This window comes from Balaenoptera acutorostrata, chromosome 14, assembly GCF_949987535.1.
Source record: "Balaenoptera acutorostrata chromosome 14, mBalAcu1.1, whole genome shotgun sequence".
In the NCBI taxonomy this organism is placed as follows: Eukaryota; Metazoa; Chordata; class Mammalia; order Artiodactyla; family Balaenopteridae; genus Balaenoptera; species Balaenoptera acutorostrata.
Window position 1 is genome coordinate 15,563,721 of NC_080077.1, and position 19,341 is coordinate 15,583,061.

The 19,341-nt window shown below is 39.5% G+C and overlaps 1 protein-coding gene across 1 annotated transcript in view; it reads right to left on the bottom strand.

The window, feature by feature from the left end:
• The window catches only part of MTHFD1L (methylenetetrahydrofolate dehydrogenase (NADP+ dependent) 1 like), a 202,743-nt gene that overhangs the window by 135,460 nt on the left and 47,942 nt on the right, over positions 1–19,341 (bottom strand). The window contains exons 12-16 of the mRNA XM_057527877.1: positions 10,182–10,318; positions 8,688–8,734; positions 6,311–6,418; positions 5,354–5,428; positions 3,682–3,784 (exon numbers count right to left, since the gene is read on the bottom strand). Of these exons, the coding sequence (XP_057383860.1) occupies positions 3,682–3,784; positions 5,354–5,428; positions 6,311–6,418; positions 8,688–8,734; positions 10,182–10,318 (470 nt within the window). The remainder of the gene's footprint in view (positions 1–3,681; positions 3,785–5,353; positions 5,429–6,310; positions 6,419–8,687; positions 8,735–10,181; positions 10,319–19,341) is intronic.

Genomic DNA, 19,341 nt, shown 5'->3' on the forward strand with positions numbered 1-19,341 from the left:
AGCCCAGAGGTAAACCCACGTACCTATGGTCAACTAATCTGTGACAAAGGAGGCAAGGATATACAATGGAGAAAAGACAGTCTCTTCAATAAGTGGTGCTGGGAAAACTGGACAGCTACATGTAAAAGAATGAAGTTAGAACACTCCCTAACACCATACACAAAAATAAACTCAAAATGGATTACAGACCTAGATGGAAGACCGGACACTATGAAACTCTTATAGGAAAACATAGGAAGAACACTCTTTGACATAAATCACAGCAAGATCTTTTTTGATCCACCTCCTAGAGGAATGGAAATAAAAACAAAAATAAACAAATGGGACCTAATGAAACTTCAAAGCTTTTGCACAGCAAAGGAAACCATAAACAAGACGAAAAGACAACCCTCAGAATGGGAGAAAATATTTGCAAACGAATCAACGGACAAAGGATTAATCTCCAAAATATATAAACAGCTCATGCAGCTCAATATCAAAAAAACAAACAACCCAATCCAAAACTGGGCAGAAGATCTAAATAGACATTCCTCCAAAGAAGATATACAGATTGCCAACAAACACATGAAAGGATGCTCAACATCACTAATCAAACAACCCAATCCAAAAATGGGCAGAAGATCTAAATAGACATTCCTCCAAAGAAGATATACAGATTGCCAACAAACACATGAAAGGATGCTCAACATCACTAATCGTTAGAGAAATGCAAATCAAAACTACAATGAGGTATCACCTCGCACCAGTCAGAATGGCCATCATCAAAAAATCTACAAACAATAAACGCTGGAGAGGGTGTGGAGAAAAGGGAACCCTCTTGCACTGTTGGTGGGAATGTAAATTGATACAGCCAATATGGAGAAGAGTATGGAGGTTCCTTAAAAAACGAAAAATTGAATTACCATATGATCCAGCAATCCCACTACTGGGCATATACCCAGAGAAAACCATAATTCAAAAAGATACATGCACCCCAATGTTCATTGCAGCACTATTTACAATAGCCAGGTCATGGAAGCAACCTAAATGCCCATCAACAGACGAATGGATAAAGAAGTTGTGGTACATATATACAATGGAATATTACTCAGCCATAAAAAGGAACGAAATTGAGTCATTTGTTGAGACGTGGATGGATCTAGAGACTGTCATACAGAGTGAAGTAAGTCAGAAAGAGAAAAACAAATATCGTATATTAATGCATGTATGTGGAACCTAGAAAAATGGTACAGATGAGCCAGTTTGCAGGGCAGAAGTTGAGACACAGATGTAGAGAATGGACATATGGACACCAAGGGGGGAAAACTGCGGTGAGGTGGGGATGGTGGTGTGCTGAATTGGGCGATTGGGATTGACATGTATACACTGATGTGTATAAAACTGATGCCTAATAAGAACCTGCAGTATAAAAAAACAAACAAAACAACTAATACTAAACTTTCATTGGGTTATTTGTATGGAAATATGTTAATATAAATGTTTCAGACATTACATGAAATTTCTAAAAATGTTATATTTGTATTTGTATGGAAATATGTATGGAAATATGTTAATATAAATGTTTCAGACATTACATGAAATTTCTAAAAATCTTATATTTGTATTTGTATGGAAATATGTATGGAAATATGTTAATATAAATGTTTCAGACATTACAGGAAACTTCTAAAAATCTTATATGTTCTGGTATAAGGTTATAAGTAATAATCCTAGTTATTACTTTAAAATGTATATCTCAGAAATAACTAATTTTCTTGTCAACTGCATTATTATGAACTTTCATCAAATCTTTAACCATGGTCATTTTTAAGTCTTCTGTCATTTACAGACAGTTCTGGGTGTACTCTGATGATTTTGCAAGTATGTTCCTATAAAAGGGTTTCATCTTCAAGAAATTCATGGAAAAGACTCTGACAAGTACAGGTTTCTGGTAACTGACTGTACTGCTGAACTGAATGAATAAGCATTTTCAGAACTCTAATGAAAAACTGATGAACTCATAAAAGTGCTAACAAAAGATCAAGATGAAAAAAAAAATTAATTACATGGGACTGAGTGAACTGATGAGGATGAGTATAATTTTTGTGACTTTCTGTCTGAATTTAAAAAAAAAAAATCCCACAAGGACTCAGAGGCAAAGAATATACAAATCAATTTTCACTGCAAAGTAAAGGAGCTGTTACAGTGGAGGATTACTGGACTGAATGTCAATATTATGACATAGTATGAGTGTGTTTCATGTTTGGTAATTGCAATCATTGTTGCTTTTGTTGTGGTCATCCATGTACAATGCTTGGTGTCAGTCTATTTATCTCTTGTAAAAATAAAATACAGTGTGTGTGTGTGGAAAAAAAAAAAAAAAAAAAAAAAAAAAAGATACATGCACCCCAATGTTCATTGCAGCACTATTTACAATAGCCAGGTCATGGAAGCAACCTAAATGCCCATCGACAGACGAATGGATAAAGAAGATGTGGTACATATATACAATGGATTATTACTCAGCCATAAAAAGGAACGAAATTGGGTCATTTGTAGAGATGTGGATGGATCTAGAGACTGTCATACAGAGTGAAGTAAGTCAGAAAGAGAAAAACAAATATCATATATTAATGCGTATATGTGGAACCTAGAAAAATGGTACAGATGAACCGGTTTGCAGGGCAGAAATTGAGACACAGATGTAGAGAACAAACGTATGGGCACCAAGGGGGGAAAGCAGCGGTGGGTGGGGGTGGTGGTGTGATGAACTGGGCGATTGGGATTGACATGTATACACTGATGTGTATAAAATGGATGACTAATAAGAACCTGCTGTATAAAAAAATAAATAAAATAAAATTCAAAAATTCAAAAAAAAAGTTGGAAAAAATCTTGTCATGGTTGGTACTAAAGTAATAGTAGCTGTGATTTAATTCTAAAAAAAAAAAAAAAAAGGAATACATACCATCTAACTCTTCGGTAGGTTTTATCAAGTGCTATTACCACATGCCTGTAATTATATATTACCGCCTCCATTTCCATCTCCAAGAGACTGGGGCCCAGAACAGGTATGTGACTGGCTGAGGGGGAGACACCCACTCAACGCTCCTGACTCCACATTTAGTGCTTTTCCCCACTATCCCACCCCTGTGGAGGGCAGTGCGGGAGAAGTGAGGGGCGTCACAGCCAAGAGGAAAACAGGGAGGTCAGGACAGACGTCCCTCTACCCCACATTTGAAATGCTGAAGGGGATTCTAGTAAGTGGCTGGAAGCACTAGACTCAGAGAAAAGATTCTGCACTGAAAATACAAATTTCTAAGCTGCTTAGAGCTAGTGGTGAGGAAGAGAGGAAGAAATTAGAATGGTCGATACAGAGGGCAGCAGGACAATTAAGGGGAGAGACACAGACATTTTTACCCCCAAAGAGAATACAGGAGGCCAGAGATGAGACAGGAAAAAAGTAATTTTCCTTGGAAATCTGGAAGAGATGGGGTGAATGGGATGAGCTAAGGGTACAGCTTTTTCTCCTAAATAGGAGGCAAGGATGAGAGAAGAGGCTGGTAAAATAAGTGACCGAAATAAATGAAGGGATTATGTAACGCAAGCGAGGAAAACAGTGGGAAGAAATACAATTGTGCGTTTATGAAGAGCTCCAGCTGGAAGACACGTCACCCTCCCCATCTAGCCACAAGCACCTACCTCTCTGCCATGTGATGGTGGAGGGGTCAATGTCAAGACGGGCAAATTTCCTCATTTCCTCTTCTGTCAGAGTGCTCGGATCAGTTTTATTTATTCCCAGTTTCTAATGATTAAGAAGAACAAAATATGTTTTAGAAGGAATAAAAAGCAAGATGGAACCAAATTATCCCTCTACTTTTACCTTCTCCATGACTAGTAAAGCCTTTTTAAAAACTAAGCTGAACTTCAAGTAAATGGTAGGTTAGTCTAACTCATAAAAGAATGAGTCCAAACACCTCCTAAAATGGGAGACACAGGTATTTGTAATAATACACCCTTTGAAAAACAGGTGACAGTATGCAAAGAATAAGTGCCATATTGTCTGTCATGGCCTGAGGCTCTCTACATGGTCACCACGTGCCGTGCACAGAAGGGGCATAAAACTTCCATCTAACTGATGCTCCAGTTCACTAGTTGTTCTTTTCAGATACAAATACCAATAATTTTTTTTTTAACAATTTCCTCTTTTATTTATTTATTTTATTTTTATTTTTGGCTGTGTTGGGTCTTCGTTGCTACGCGCAGGCTTTCTCTAGTTGTGGCGAGCGGGGGCTACTCTTCGTTGCGGTGCGCGGGCTTCTCGTTGCAGTGGCTTCTCTTGTTGTGGAGCATGGGCTCTAGGCGCGTGGGCTTCAGTAGTTGTGGCACACGGGCTCAGTAGTTGTGGCTCGCAGGCTCTAGAGCGCAGGCCCAGTAGTAGTGGCACACGGGCTTCGCTGCTCCGAGGCATGTGGGATCTTCCCAGACCAGGGATCAAACCTGTATCCCTTGCACTGGCAGGCAGATTCTTAACCACTGTGCCACCAGGGAAGTCCCTACCAATAATTTAAGTAACAATTATGTCTACGTTTTCAAGTTATTTCTAATTCCACAAGAAAAAAAATTAAAACTTTTAAAGCATCTCTTTCTATAAAGAAAACACTCTAACAAAGTGGTTTTTGATAAAGTATAAGAAAAGAATCTGGGAAACAAACTATAAACGTTGGAGCTGCTGAGGATACCATATTGTGCGTTATTCTCAACAAACCGAAGTTGGTTCAGTAAGAAGCCAGGGGATGACTTTTTTAAACCAATTCTCACCAACCAGTGGCTGTAGATTATACCATTATAGTTATTTTTTAACCTCTGAAAAAAAGCAAAGGGAAAATCTATGTGATAGTAGGGCATTAAGTAGCAAACAGCACTAGAAAATGGTAAAATGGATAAGAATTAAGAGCACATCCACAAATACAATCTTAGAATCTTGCTACAATAAAAACTGAAATAGATGAATTTTCAAAGTCTTTCTTAGAACGTTAAGAAATGCCATGAGAAAGGAAGACTCCTGGCAATCCTCATTTGTTAGTTGACTAGAGTTCTCAGCAGAGTGGTGCTCTCGTTTTATAGATGAAGAAGCTGACATCTATAAGGGTGAACTAATTTGTCCACCTGCTTTTTGGTGCAGGATCAAGGCCTCAGGCATCTAGTTCCGGGCAATCTCTGTTACATTGTTCTGTCTATTTAGAGTTCAATATCCAAAAAAAAGCAACTGAAAATCAAAATCAAACCAAGTTCAGAATTTCTGGTTCTGACAATTTTTCTGATTTGTTTCCAGGGTATTTTCTTTTTAAAGAACCATTAACTAGAAACTTACTTTCAGCCGAGCAAGTTGAATTTTTGAAAATTCTCTAACACCATTCACTGAAGCAACCAGTCGATTATACAGCGCCTAGAAACGCAAAATAAAAACAAAACTCACAAAAGTTTAAGGGCCAACCATGAACTTGGACAATTTACAGAATATGACAAAGTTCATTACATTTATAACCAAACTGTTTAGATTACAGACCCTATTAAAATTCTTGGTTAATGTAAACAATTTAGCCTGAAGTTCTGTCATTTTAATAAATCTGACTAGATCTGCAATAATGCACATTGTAAAGGGTTTGTATGAAAATACATTTCTTGATCTACGGCCTTATAACCATCAAATTAAAATTTATCTCTATATTTATTTTTGGCTTCAAAAACTCACTAGGCAGTTAGTTTAATTGGAGGATGTCAGGACCTTTGTAAAATGTGTCAGAAATTCCCACTTTTATCCATGTCCTATGTCTATGAGGAATTAGCATCTAGTAGTCTGTCCCCTTCAGGTGTGTGATTTACCTCTCAGACCCTACAGCCCTGAGGCCCAAAAAGGGGGTCTGACCTGTTTAGCAGGGCATCTAGGATAGCTGCCTGTAACATCAGAATCTTTAAAGATATCTCTCCAACCCCCTTAGCAGAGACCAGAGATTACACCCATGGGCAAAACTAAGAGAACTTGTCTACCAATTACCTTTAAAAGTAAAGGTTCGTCTTGAAGACAATTTGGCTTAAAAAGTGCAACTAGCATAATTCTCCCAATAACTTGGTAGTGGTCATAAACTCATTTGAGAATCTTACCAAAGTATAGATCCTCTCCTTAAGAAATAAGGACATATATACAATTCACAACATTTTGAATAGAATTTCAGAGAACTTTCAGACTCCAAAAGTTTTTTCATGAGTTCCTTAATCCAGGAATCCCAGGATAAGATGCCCAAAATGGCCAACAAGGAGCCTTTCTCACCTTATCTGTTTGAGTATTTTCATGCAAAATCCTTGTGTCGATAGCAGCGGCCAACAAGTTATTAGCAGCGGTGATGGCATGGATGTCCCCAGTCAGGTGAAGGTTGAACTATAGAATGAAATGAAAACATCTTCCTACTTGTTTCAAACCACCATTGCAGTACTGAAGGACTTGCCGAATAAACAAAATATTATGCTAATGACATACCCTTACAATGCTTAGGATATGTTTTATATAGCCTGAATCCGAAGATCAGAAAATGTCAGAGTCTTCCACTTGACAACAAAGAACACTTGCACAGACGTTCTATTGCAAATTCTTCCTTTCTCAGGTTAAGAGTGAAACAATTCTGATGGACTTAATGATTGGATTCCTTATTTTGGTTTTCTTTTTTCATGTACTGTTTTATAATTAAGAAAATAGTACCATATCAAATATACTTTGGAATAAGGCAGGGAATAAAACACACAGTAGCAATAGAATAATATAGAATGTGACAGCCTGAGAAATAGAAAAAAAAGTATCACTCTCACAACTCTCTATTTCTGTTATTTTTCTTCTAATCTTATGTGCACACATGATTATTATTTGTAGAATCAGCATGTTTGTAATTTGCTAACTTCTTCAGATAGTTCTAACTACCCTGTCCCTCAGTTTGGCCCAACTTGGGCCATGCAGGTGATGCCACAGGACAGCAGGTCACCAGCGCCCTTTCAGTACTCGATGGCACAACCCTGAGCTGTTCCCCAGGCCACGTTCCTTACACTCCATCCCCAACCTGGCCCCCTGGCTCTGGAGCTTCCTGGCTTGTGACTGTTACTCATCCTCCTGCAGATGTGAGGCCTGGGACTATTTTTCTCAGCCAAGCCTTGACTATTCTTTCTCACTCCCACCCCCAATATTTGACGATTATCCAAAATTTCCCTCTAGCTTCCATGATGCTCACATCTCTGTGGGTAAAAAAAAAAAACCTTTCCTATTCCTTCAACAAAATCAACAAATATTTCCTAGTGAGCACCTCCTACGTGCTGGGCACACTGCTAAGTGCTGGGGCCCAGGGGGTCTAACTCCTCACGGCCCACGGGACCACACGGAGGTAAACACAGAGCAGGAGGGGATCCGTGGGATGGAACAGAACCTCGACGGAGCAGGTACCATTTGAAATGTGAGCTGAGCAGGGAAGGCAGGAAAGGAAGGGAAGACCATTCCAGGCTTGGAACCAAGAGACAACAGGGCAAGGAGTTTGACAGGGTGGAGAGAGGGAGGGTGGCGTGGGAACCTGAGACACTGGGGGCGGAGAGACGGCCAGAGCGGCAACACACAGGGAGTGGCCGTGCTGTGCTGGACGGAGAGTGATGGAGTAACGGCTGAAACGCAGGCAACAGAAAAGGACATGGGCTTTAGGAAGACTTCTCAGGACCTGAACCAAGAGGCTGATGTGGAGAGTGGCACTGACAAGACCTGGTCACTGGTTAAATCCAGGGGACAAGGAAGTGTTAATACAGGGTGTAGAAACTGGTCTTGTAGAAATAAGAATTGACACCATTGGCCTATTTGGACCATTTTTTTTTGGAACTATGGTTGTCCCTCAGTATCCATGGGGAATTGGTTTCAGGACCCCACAGATAGCAAAAACCACAGATCCTCAAAGTCCCTTATGTAAAATAGTGTAGTATTTGCATATAACATACTCTCATCCTCCGGTATAATCTAAATCATCACTAGACTACTTATAATACTCAATACAATGTGAATGTTACGAAAATAGTTACCAGCGTGCATTAAATTCAAGTTTTGCTTTTTGGAACTTTCTGGAAAATTTTTTTTCCTGAGTATTTTCAAGCTGCAGTTGGTCAAAACCATGGATGTGGAACCTGTGGATACAGATGACTGACTTGATTTGATTCTGGAGTCTCAGTTCACAGAAGTGAAGAGTCCAGGCCTTCCTGAATTCGGCAGTATAACAGATGATTGATGGAGATAGAGCCCTGCATCCTCTCATCCAGAACCCTTGAGGTGGGTTTTGGGATTCAGAATTTTTTGGAATGTAGAAAGGTAATGTGATGGACACATAATTTATTTATAAAACATTCCAAGCAGGGTCCAGGTCAGCATCCATTAATCAAAAATAATATTTCTGCAGCAAAATATATGAATATTTACACCAAGTGGCATAGACAAAATCCATAAGTAGCTCATTAACAGTAAATGTCAGGTTTTCCCCCAAATGGGTCAGACAAACATTTCTGGTTTTCAGAGCCTTCAGAACTTTGCGATCGAGGATAAAGTACTGTGGGCCTGTATTTATAGAAGCACAGAGAAAAGGTTCCAGGAGGGAAAAACAGTGACACAAGACACATGTCTCTTGGAATCTTACCTCTTCCATAGGGATGACCTGGGCGTATCCGCCACCTGCAGCTCCTCCTAAACAACAGAGCAGGTACCATTTGAAATGAGTTGCCAAGTACAGGAGCCCCAGGGACACAGCCCTCCAAGCCCAACAGGGAGGCACGTACCCCCAAGATGTAATAAAAACAGGCAGTGAGAAATAATACCTCTCAGGCAAAGCAGAACAGAAGGTGAAGAAAGTTCACCCTACATCCCACTATATAATTTAAGGACTTTGGTCTCTTTGTTTAAAAGGGGGGTAAGCAGAATACAGCAAACGTCATTACAGCGAACATGAGATTCTTTCGTTAATTTATTATTAGATCTATGTGGCTATGCTTTCACCTCAATTGCACATGCATTTAAAGTACCAAAAAACTCCTAAATAAAATCTACCTGATCAACAGACTTACACATTACAGACTTCCGTCAGTTTATTTTAGTTAATAGTATATATGATTTGTCATGCTGCTTATCCCTCAAAATAGTAGAGTTATTACATTAAAAAGACTTCTCTATCCTAAAACAATGATACCTTCTGTGTCCACATCATTTTACAGTTGACCTTATTTTTATACACTATTTTGCCTCCCGATAATCTGGTAAGCCTAGTACTATATACCTTTTACACATGCGGCGCAGAGAAGTTATGACATGCGGCTCAGAGAAGTTATGACTGGCTAAAGGTCACACAGCGGTAAGAGACACAGCCACAAATAAAACCCCAGCCTTCTCGCCCACGTCTAGTGTTCACTGCACTACATAATGTATGACATTCTAAGAGTACTTAAAGTTAGGAGTTGTTAATATTTGTAACAGTAATATAAATATAATACTGCTAAAAACCACAAAGTACCGAGAACAAGCAGTAATTGCAGCAGTAAAGGCTATTATAAAGTGAGCTGAAGAATGATTCACGATAAATCCATGAAGAAAGACTAGTGACTGTGGAGGTGCCAGATCTCAGCCCAACCATAGCCACAGAGGAATTTCATCACATCTCCTGGTCCACAGCCAGTTTCCAGAGCTCCTCAGGGCCCACGCAGCAACTCTGACGACATGAGGCTTGGGGCTGACCTAAGGGATCTCTGAACGGTTTGGATGGAAAGACCTTTTAGCTTGGCTGGGATGACAAAACACCAATATGAACAGCAGAGTTTCAAAACCGCTCGGCAAAGAAGGTACTGATGAAATGGAAGGCTTCTGCTCAAGGCTGGAGTCCTGAGCGAGAGCCCAACCATCGCTCAAGGGAAGCAAGGGAATCGGCTTCCGGAGGGGCTCCGCTGAGACCTCCCCCTGAAGCTCTCTCTGCGGGAGGATCATGTTGGGGCGACCTACTGAATGTGCAGGGTGGCGGGTGAGGGGTGGAGGGCTGCGGGAGTGCACGTAGAGATGAAATGTACCAGCTCCTCTAGTAAGTTGTAATTCCACATTTGTTGGTGATAAATTTTGCTCTGAAAAATATACTAGTTAAACAAGCTACCTTTAACTCCAAAAGTCGGTCCTTGAGAAGGCTGCCTCAGACAGGCAAAGGAGTTGATGTTCAGGTGCGCAGTCAAAGCCTGCACAAGCCCAATGGTAACTGTACTTTTCCCTTCTCCAAGAGGGGTGGGTGTGATCCTGGTTTGGGGGAAAAAGAATAGTAAATTTCATATTTTCTAGACAACCTATGCACAATCAATCTGTGGTACAAGAACCAACTCAGAGGAGACCGGTAGAGACCAGGCCACTCCAGAATTACTGAATCATTCAACCTCCTTGGATCTTTTTATGGTCTACCCACATCACAAAGGCCGCGCTTAAGCTAAAGTCAAGATACAGACATACCTTTACCAAGAGTACCAAGAAAGAAAAGTTATTCAGCAGTAGTGCCAATAACACTATCAACTTAAAGAAATGGCAAAGAATTACCCATCAAAATGATTTAAATAATTAAGTTGATGTCATTTTCTTGCTGATGGATAATTTGGCATTTGTTCTTCCAGGGCCATTTACTGAGGGCATTAAGTGGGCACGAGGCCTAAGTCAATGGTCCATGGGTGGTGGGGCATGGCCAGACTCTCATTTTAGAAGGGATTCTAATGTCCCCATTCATCCATCTCCTTCTAGATATCAGTGTCCGGGGCTTGTCCAGCCATGTTTAAACACAAGCTGTGCTGGAGGCTCATTACCTCCAGGGTGGCCCGTTCATTTCCTGATAGCTTTTACAGGTAGACAAGTTCTTGTCCTAAAGAGGAGATATCTGCATTCCTGTAGCTTCCTACAGACACACTCAGCCTCTCCCTTCCCATACAACAACCCTTCCAGTATTCGGAAGGAATTAAGTCCACAGCTCCTAAGCACACTACGGAGGTTAACTCTGCCCTGGGAGCTCACTGTTGAGCACACACCCTACAAAGCCAAGCATCAGAGGCTCACAACATCAAAGAATTAAGTAACGGGGCAGGCGTATATTACATTCCCAAGTAAAGACCCATGAAATTGTTCCTTGGCATATTCTAACCACTGTTACAAGTTTAAAAACTTATTTTGCCTTACAATTTAGTCTTCTGTGGGTTAGATGCTGTGAGCCAGATTGTCTAGGACACTCAACCACAACAAAACTGATGACAGAGTTTTCTGACCCGTAAATCCCAGCGATGTGACCACAAAGAAGCAATACAACTATCTCCGTCCACCACAGCAATACAATCAATCACTCTTTCAGCAAATATTTCTTAAGTACCACTGTGTCCAGGTAACTAGACCCCGGGGACACGGTGATGACCACACTGGACTCCATTGCTGACCTCACAGAGCTTATGGCCGATGGGAGACGTGGAGAGATAAATCGGCAGTTACAATGAATGTGAGAAACACTGAGACAGAGGAAACAGGGCAATTACACTATATTATGAGAGCACGTAGGAGGACGATCTAAGTAGACTTGGGACAGAAGGGAAGGCTTCCTGGCCGAAGTAACATCTAAGCTGAGACCTGACAAATGAATAAGCGTTCGCCAGATAAAAGTGAGGGTGGGTTTGGGGTAGTTAATATGCTAGGTTCTGTGCTTTATATTTGTTGGGTTAATCTTCATTTGATAAATGAGGACACTAAGGCACAGGAATTTTAAGTATCCTGCCCAAGGCCATACAATTAGTAAGCAGTAGAACTGGAAATTAAACCCAGGCAAGTCATCTGACTTCACTAGGTTATTTCTATGGATGGAAATCATTATCGATAATGAGTAATTTAAAGCATGGGAATGGGGACGATCAGTCAGTGGAGTGAACGGAGTACAAAAGGGATAAAGACAGAATTGTTAAGAACATTGCCTCTTCGGGAAGAGTTAGAAGAGAGCAAAGGGAAACTAAGAAGGAGCAGTATTAAGTTAGGGAAACCCTGACTGGAGGCAGAGGTGTGGCAGGGGAATCTCCGAAGGGAGCCATGGAAGCGTCCACAGACTCAAATGCAGTCCAGTGAAAAGCGGTCACTGGATTTAGCAACAAGGAGGCCACTGGGAGGGAGCTAGTGATCCCACTGGAATGCTCCTCGGTGACGTACACTTCCAACCAAGAGCCACAGGCATCACGATCTTACGTAAAGAAAATGCAGGTCAGATGTAGGGTGGATTAAGTACTGTACTGGTATTTACTTCTTGCAAAGGAATAGAGGCTTTACTTAAATGTGTCACATGAAGGGTTACATTTTCATCCCTAAGGATACGCTCACAATGCTGCTGGAGAGAGCCAAAAGCAGACACGCCCAGAGATGACCTCCCAAAAACTTCAGCTAAGCATCCAACTCTTAATGAGAAACACAGGACTGCGGAGCGTTCTGCCAACTGATACAATTCGGGAAAATCAGAAAGTAGGAAGTATTTATGGGGAGCAATCAAAGGAGAGCTACCATAAAAATTTTATTTCACCTCATTCCTACATTTGGCATCAAAATTTGGCTTAATTGTCGTCTCACGATCCTTAGCTCACATTCCAAACTATCAAGTTGACTGAGGAAAGAATGAGCACCATGTTAACCTAATTTTTTTTTTTCTGTAAGAGCCTGGAGTTTATGGAAATGGAGCTGTGGGTTCTGCTCATTATCTTCCTCGTCTTCTCCTAGGATATTTATCTGCTCCCTCCAACTTCCCACAAGACTCATTTCGTGCTTATTATCTAACTTTTCAGGGGGCATTATGACTACAAGCTTGCTGAGGTGAAAGACTATTTCCATTGCGTTTCTGTCACATGTCCAGGCATAGATGAGCAAAAAACATTAGAAAAAGGAATGACACCTTTTCTAAGACAAATGTTATTCACTGTCAACTACAGTAAAAATGAATTGAACGAATCAATTGTCTGTGACAACTTGGACACGTACTAAAAGAAGCTTACCATTTACTCAAAGGTCAAAGAGACTGCTTATGCAGGGAGAAGTCATAAAACCGATCCGTTCTCAAAATCTAGAATCCTGTTGGACAGTATTATTGCCATTAGCCATGGGTCGAACCATGAACTCCAACACTCTTTGCTTGGAAGGTCTTTTAACACCTTTTTAAACTAACAATAAAAATGGATAAACAGGACTTGCATGGAAGGGGAGAGGCAGTACGTTGAAAGGAGTGCCTCTGGAGTGTGGATTTCCGGAGCTTGGAACCGTGTGGCTGACAGGGTCTTGGTGCTCCAGCCAGGTGTCAGGCCTGTGTCTCTGAGGTGGGAGAGCCAATTTCAGGACATTGGTTCACCAGAGACTTCCCGGCTCCACACAGTATCAAACGGCAAAAGTTCTCCCAGAGATCTCCAACTCAACGATAAGACCCAGCTCCACTCAATGACCAGCAAGCTACAGTGCTGGACACCCTATGCCAAACAACTAGCAAGACAGGAACACAACCCCACCCATTAGCAGAGAGGCTGCCTAAAATCATAATAAGGTCACAGACATCCCAAAACACACCACTGGACGCGGTACTGCCTACCAGAAAGACAAGATCCAGCCTCATCCACCAGAACACAGGCACTAGCCTACACAACCCACTGAACCAACCTTAGCCACTGGGGGCAGACACCAAAAACAACGGGAACTACGAACCTGCAGCCTGTGAAAAGGAGACTCCAAACACAGTAAGTTAAGCAAAATGAGAAGACAGAGAAATGCACAGCAGATGAAGGCGCAAGGCAAAAACCCACCAGACCAAACAAATGAAGAGGAAATAGGCAGTCCACCTGAAAAAGAATTCAGAGTAATGATAGTAAAGATGATCCAAAATCTTGGAAATAGAATGGAGAAAATACAAGAAATGTTTAACAAGGACCTAGAAGAACTAAAGAGCAAACAAACAATGATGAACAACACAATAAATGAAATCAAAAATACTCTAGAAGGAATCAATAACAGAATAACTGAGACAGAACGGATAAGTGACCTGGAAGATAAAATAGTGGAAATAACTACCACAGAGCAGAATAAAGAAAAAAGAATGAAAAGAATTGAGGACAGTCTCAGAGACCTTTGGGACAACATTAAGTGCACCAACATGTGAATTATAGGGGTCCCAGAAGAAGAAGAAAAAAAGAAAGGGTCTGAGAAAATATTTGAAGAGATTATAGTAGAAAACTTCCCTAATATGGGAAAGGAAATAATCAAGTCCAGGAAGCACAGAGAGTCCCATACAGGATAAATCCAAGGAGAAACACGCCAAGACACATATTAATCAAATTATCAAATATTAAATACAAAGAAAAAATATTAAAAGCAGCAAGGGAAAAACAACAAATAATATACAAGGGAATCCCCATAAGGTTAACAGCTGATCTTTCAGCAGAAACTCTGCAAGCCAGAAGGAAGTGGCAGGACATATTTAAAGTGCTGAAAGGGTAAAACCTACAACCAAGATTACTCTACCCAGCAAGGATCTCATTCAGATTAGACGGAGAAATTAAAACCTCTACAGACAAGCAAAAGCTAAGAGAATTCAGCACCACCAAACCAGCTTTACAACAAATGCTAAAGGAACTTCTCTAGGAAGGAAACACAGGACAAGGAAAACACCTACAAAAACAAACCCAGAACAATTAAGAAACTGGTAATAGGAACGTACATATCGATAACTACCTTAAATGTAAATGGATTAAATGCTCCAAGCAAAAGACAGACTGGCTGAATGGGTATAAAAACAACACGCATATATATGCTGTCTGCAAGAGACCCATTTCAGACCTAGGGACACATACAGACTGAAAGTGAGGGGATGGAAAAAGATTTTCCATGCAAATGGAAATCAAAAGAAAGCTGGAGTAGCAATTCTCATATCAGACAAAATAGACTATAAAATAAAGACTGCTTACATAGAACTCTTAAGATTCCATGACCATAATGAATACTGGGCAGAATGTGTCATTTCATATCTTAGCATACGTTAAACTTTGAAAAGAAATAGGCATTAATAACTTTAAAGAAAAATATATTTCAGAAGGAATAGTCTTTGATTCATCTTCGTAAAATCCATCTGGTTACCTAAAATCTTATTACACATGTTTATAATTTCTTTATGGAGGGAAAAGCTGAAAAAGGCAGTTTTCTTTATGTTGGCATTGTGCTAATCTGAAGAGTATATCACTTTTTATAATTAGTATTGGTCAATGTTGGTTCTTGTTTCACCTTTTAGGATCATAGGTGTCTTGTAAGTAATGCTGAATAAACTACTCAAGAAAAAAAAAAAAAAAGACTGCTTACAACAGACAAAGAAGGACACTACATAATGATCAAGGGATCAATCCAAGAAGAAGCTATAACAATTGTAAATAATAATGCACCCAACATAGGAGCACCTCAATACATAAGGCAAATGCTAACAGCCATAAAAGGGGAAATCGACAGTAACACAATCATAGTAAGGGACTTTAACACCCCACTTTCACCAATGGACAGATCATCCAAAATGAAAATAAATAAGGAAACACAAGCTTTAAATGATACATTAAACAAGATGGACTTAATTGATATTTATAGGACATTCCATCCAAAAACAACAGAGTACACTTTCTTCTCAAGCGCTCATGGAACATTCTCCAGGATAAATCATATCTTGGGTCACAAATCAAGCCTTGGTAAATTTAAGAAAATTGAAATCTCATCAAGTATCCTTTCCGACCACAATGCTGTGAGAGTAGGTATCAATTACGGGAAAAAAATCTGTAAAAAATAGAAACACATGGAGGCTAAACAGTACACTAGTAAATAACCAAGAGATCACTGAAGAAATCAAAGAGGAAATCAAAAAATACCTAGAAACAAATGACAATGAAAACACGATGACCCAAAACCTATGGGATACAGCAAAAGCAGCTCTAAGAGGGAAGTTTATAGCAATAAAATCCTACCTCAAGAAACAAGAAACATCTCAAATAAACAACCTAACCTTACACCTAAAGCAATTAGAGAAAGAAGAACAAAAAAACCCCAAAGTTAGCAGAAGGAAAGAAATCATGAAGATCAGATCAGAAATAAATGAAAAAGAAATGAAGGAAACAATAGCAAAGATCAATAAAACTAAAAGCTGGTTCCTTGAGAAGATAAACAAAGTTGATAAACCATTAGTCAGACTCATCAAGAAAAAAAGGGAGAAGACTCATATCAATAGAATTAGAAATGACAAAGGAGAAATAACAACTGACATTGCAGAAATACAAAGGACCATGAGAGATTACTACAAGCAACTATATGCCAATAATGGACAACCTGGAAGAAATGGACAAATTCTTAGAAAAGCACAACCTTCCAAGACTGAACCAGGAAGAAATAGAAAATGTAAACAGAACCAATCACAGGCACTGAATTGAGACTGTGATTAAAAATCTTCCAACAAACAAAAGCCCAGGACCAGATGGCTTCACAGGTGAATTCTATCAAACATCTAGAGAAGAGCTAACACCTATCCTTCTAAAACTCTTCCAAAATATAGCAGAGGAAGGAACACTCCCAAATTCATTCTACGAGGCCACCATCACCCTGATACCAAAACCAGACAAAGATGTCACAAAGAAAGAAAACTACAGGCCAATATCACTGATGAACATAGATGCAAAAATCCTAAACAGAATACTAGCAAACAGAATCCAACAGCACATTAAAAGGATCATACACCATGATCAAGTGGGGTTTATGCCAGGAATGCAAGGATTCTTCAATATATATAAATCAATCAGTATGATAAACCATATTAACAAATTGAAGGAGAAAAACTTTATGATCATCTCAACAGATGCAGAAAAAGCTTTTGACAAAATTCAACACCCATTTATGTAAAAACCCTACAGAAAGCAGGCATAGAGGGAACTTACCTCAACATAATAAAGGCCATATATGACAAGCCCACAGCCAACATTGTTCTCAATGGTGAAAAACAGAAACCATTTCCTGTAAGATCAGGAACAAGACAAGGTTGTCCACTCTCACCACTATTATTCAACATAGTTTTGGAAGTTTTAGCCACATCAATTAGAGAAGAAAAAGAAATAAAAGGAACCCAAGTCAGAAAAGAAGAAGTAAAGCTGTCACTGTTTGCAGATGACATGATACTATACATAGAGAATCCTAAAGATGCTACCAGAAAACTACTAGAGCTAATCAATGAATTGGGTAAAGTAGCAGGATATAAAATTAATGCACAGAAATCTCTTGTATTCCTATACACTAATGATGAAATATCTGAAAGAGAAATTAAGGAAACACTTCCATTTACCATTTCAACAAAAAGAATAAAATACCTAGGAATAAACCTACCTAAGGAGACAAAAGACCTGTATGCAGAAAACGATAAGACACTGATGAAAGAAACTAAAGATGATACAAACAGATGGAGAGATATACCATATTCTTTTATTGGAAGAATCAACATTGTGAAAATGACTCTACTACTCAAAGCAATCTACAGATTCAGTGCAATCCCTATCCAAGTACCAATGGCATTTTTCACAGAACTAGAACAAAAAATTTCACAATTTGTATGGAAACACAAAAGACCCCAAATAGCCAAAGCAATCTTGAAAAAGAAAAACGGAGCTGGAGGAATCAGGTTCCCAGACTTCAGGCAATACTACAAAGCTACAGTAATCAAGACAGGATGGTACTGGCACAAAAACAGAAATATAGATCAATGGAACAGGATAGAAAACCCAGAGATAAACCCACGCACATATGGTCACCTTATTTTGATAAAGGAGGCCAGAATATACAATGGAGAAAAGACAACCTCTTCAATAAGTGGTGCTGGGAAAACTGGACAGCTACATGTAAAAGAATGAAATTAGAACACTCCCTAACACCATACACAAAAATAAACTCAAAATGGATTAAAGACCTAAATGTAAGGCCAGACACCATAAAACTCTTAGAGGAAAACATAGGCAGAACACTCTATGACATAAATCACAGCAAGATCCTTTTTGACCCAGCTCCTAGAGAAATGGAAATAAAAACAAAAATAAACAAATGGGACCTAATGAAACTTCAAAGCTTTCGCACAGCAAAGGAAACCATAAACGAGGCGAAAAGACAACCCTCAGAATGGGAGAAAATATTTGCAAATGAAGCAACTGACAAAGGATTAATCTCCAAAATTTACAAGCAGCTCATGCAGCTCGGTATCAAAAAAACAAACAACCCAATCCAAAAATGGGAAGAAGACTTAGACATTTCTCCAAAGAAGATATCAGATTGCCAACAAACACATGAAAGGATGTTCAACATCATTAATCATTAGAGAAATGCAAATCAAAACTACAGTGAGATATCACCTCACACTGGTCAGAATGGCCATCATCAAAAAATCTACAAACAATAAATGCTGGAGGGGGTGTGGTGAAAAGGGAACCCTCTTGCACTGTTGGTGGGAATGTAAATTGATACAACCAGTATGGAGAACAGTATGGAGGTTCCTTAAAAAACGAAAAATAGAACTACCATACGACCCAGCAATTCCACTACTGGGCATATACCCTGAGAAAACCATAATTCAAAAAGAGTCATGTACCACAATGTTCACTGTAGCACTATTTACAATAGCCAAGACATGGAAGCAACCTAAGTGTCCATCAACAGATGAATGGATAAAGAAGATGTGGCACATATATACAATGGAATATTACTCAGCCATAAAAAGAAACGAAATTGAGTTATTTGTAGTGAGATGGATGGACCTAGAGTCTGTCATATAGAGTGAAGTAAGTCAGAAAGAGAAAAACAAATACCGTATGGTAACACGTATATATGGAATCTAAAAAAAAAAAAAAAAAAAAAAGGTTCTGAAGAACCTAGGGGCAGGAGAGGAATAAAGACGTAGATGTAGAGAATGGACTTGAGGACACTGGGGAGTGGGAAGGGTAAGCTGGGACAAAGTGAGAGAGTGGCATGGACATATATACACTACCAAATGTAAAATAGATAACTAGTGGGAAGCAGCCGCATAGCACAGGGAGATCAGCCTGGTGCTTTGTGACCACCTAGAGGGTGGGATCAGGAGGGTGGGAAGGAGATGCAAGAGGGAGGAGATATGGGGATATATGTATATGTATAGGTGATTCACTTTGTTATAAAGCAGAAACTAACACACCATTGTAAAGCAATTATACTCCAATAAAGATGTTAAAAAAAAACAATTAGTA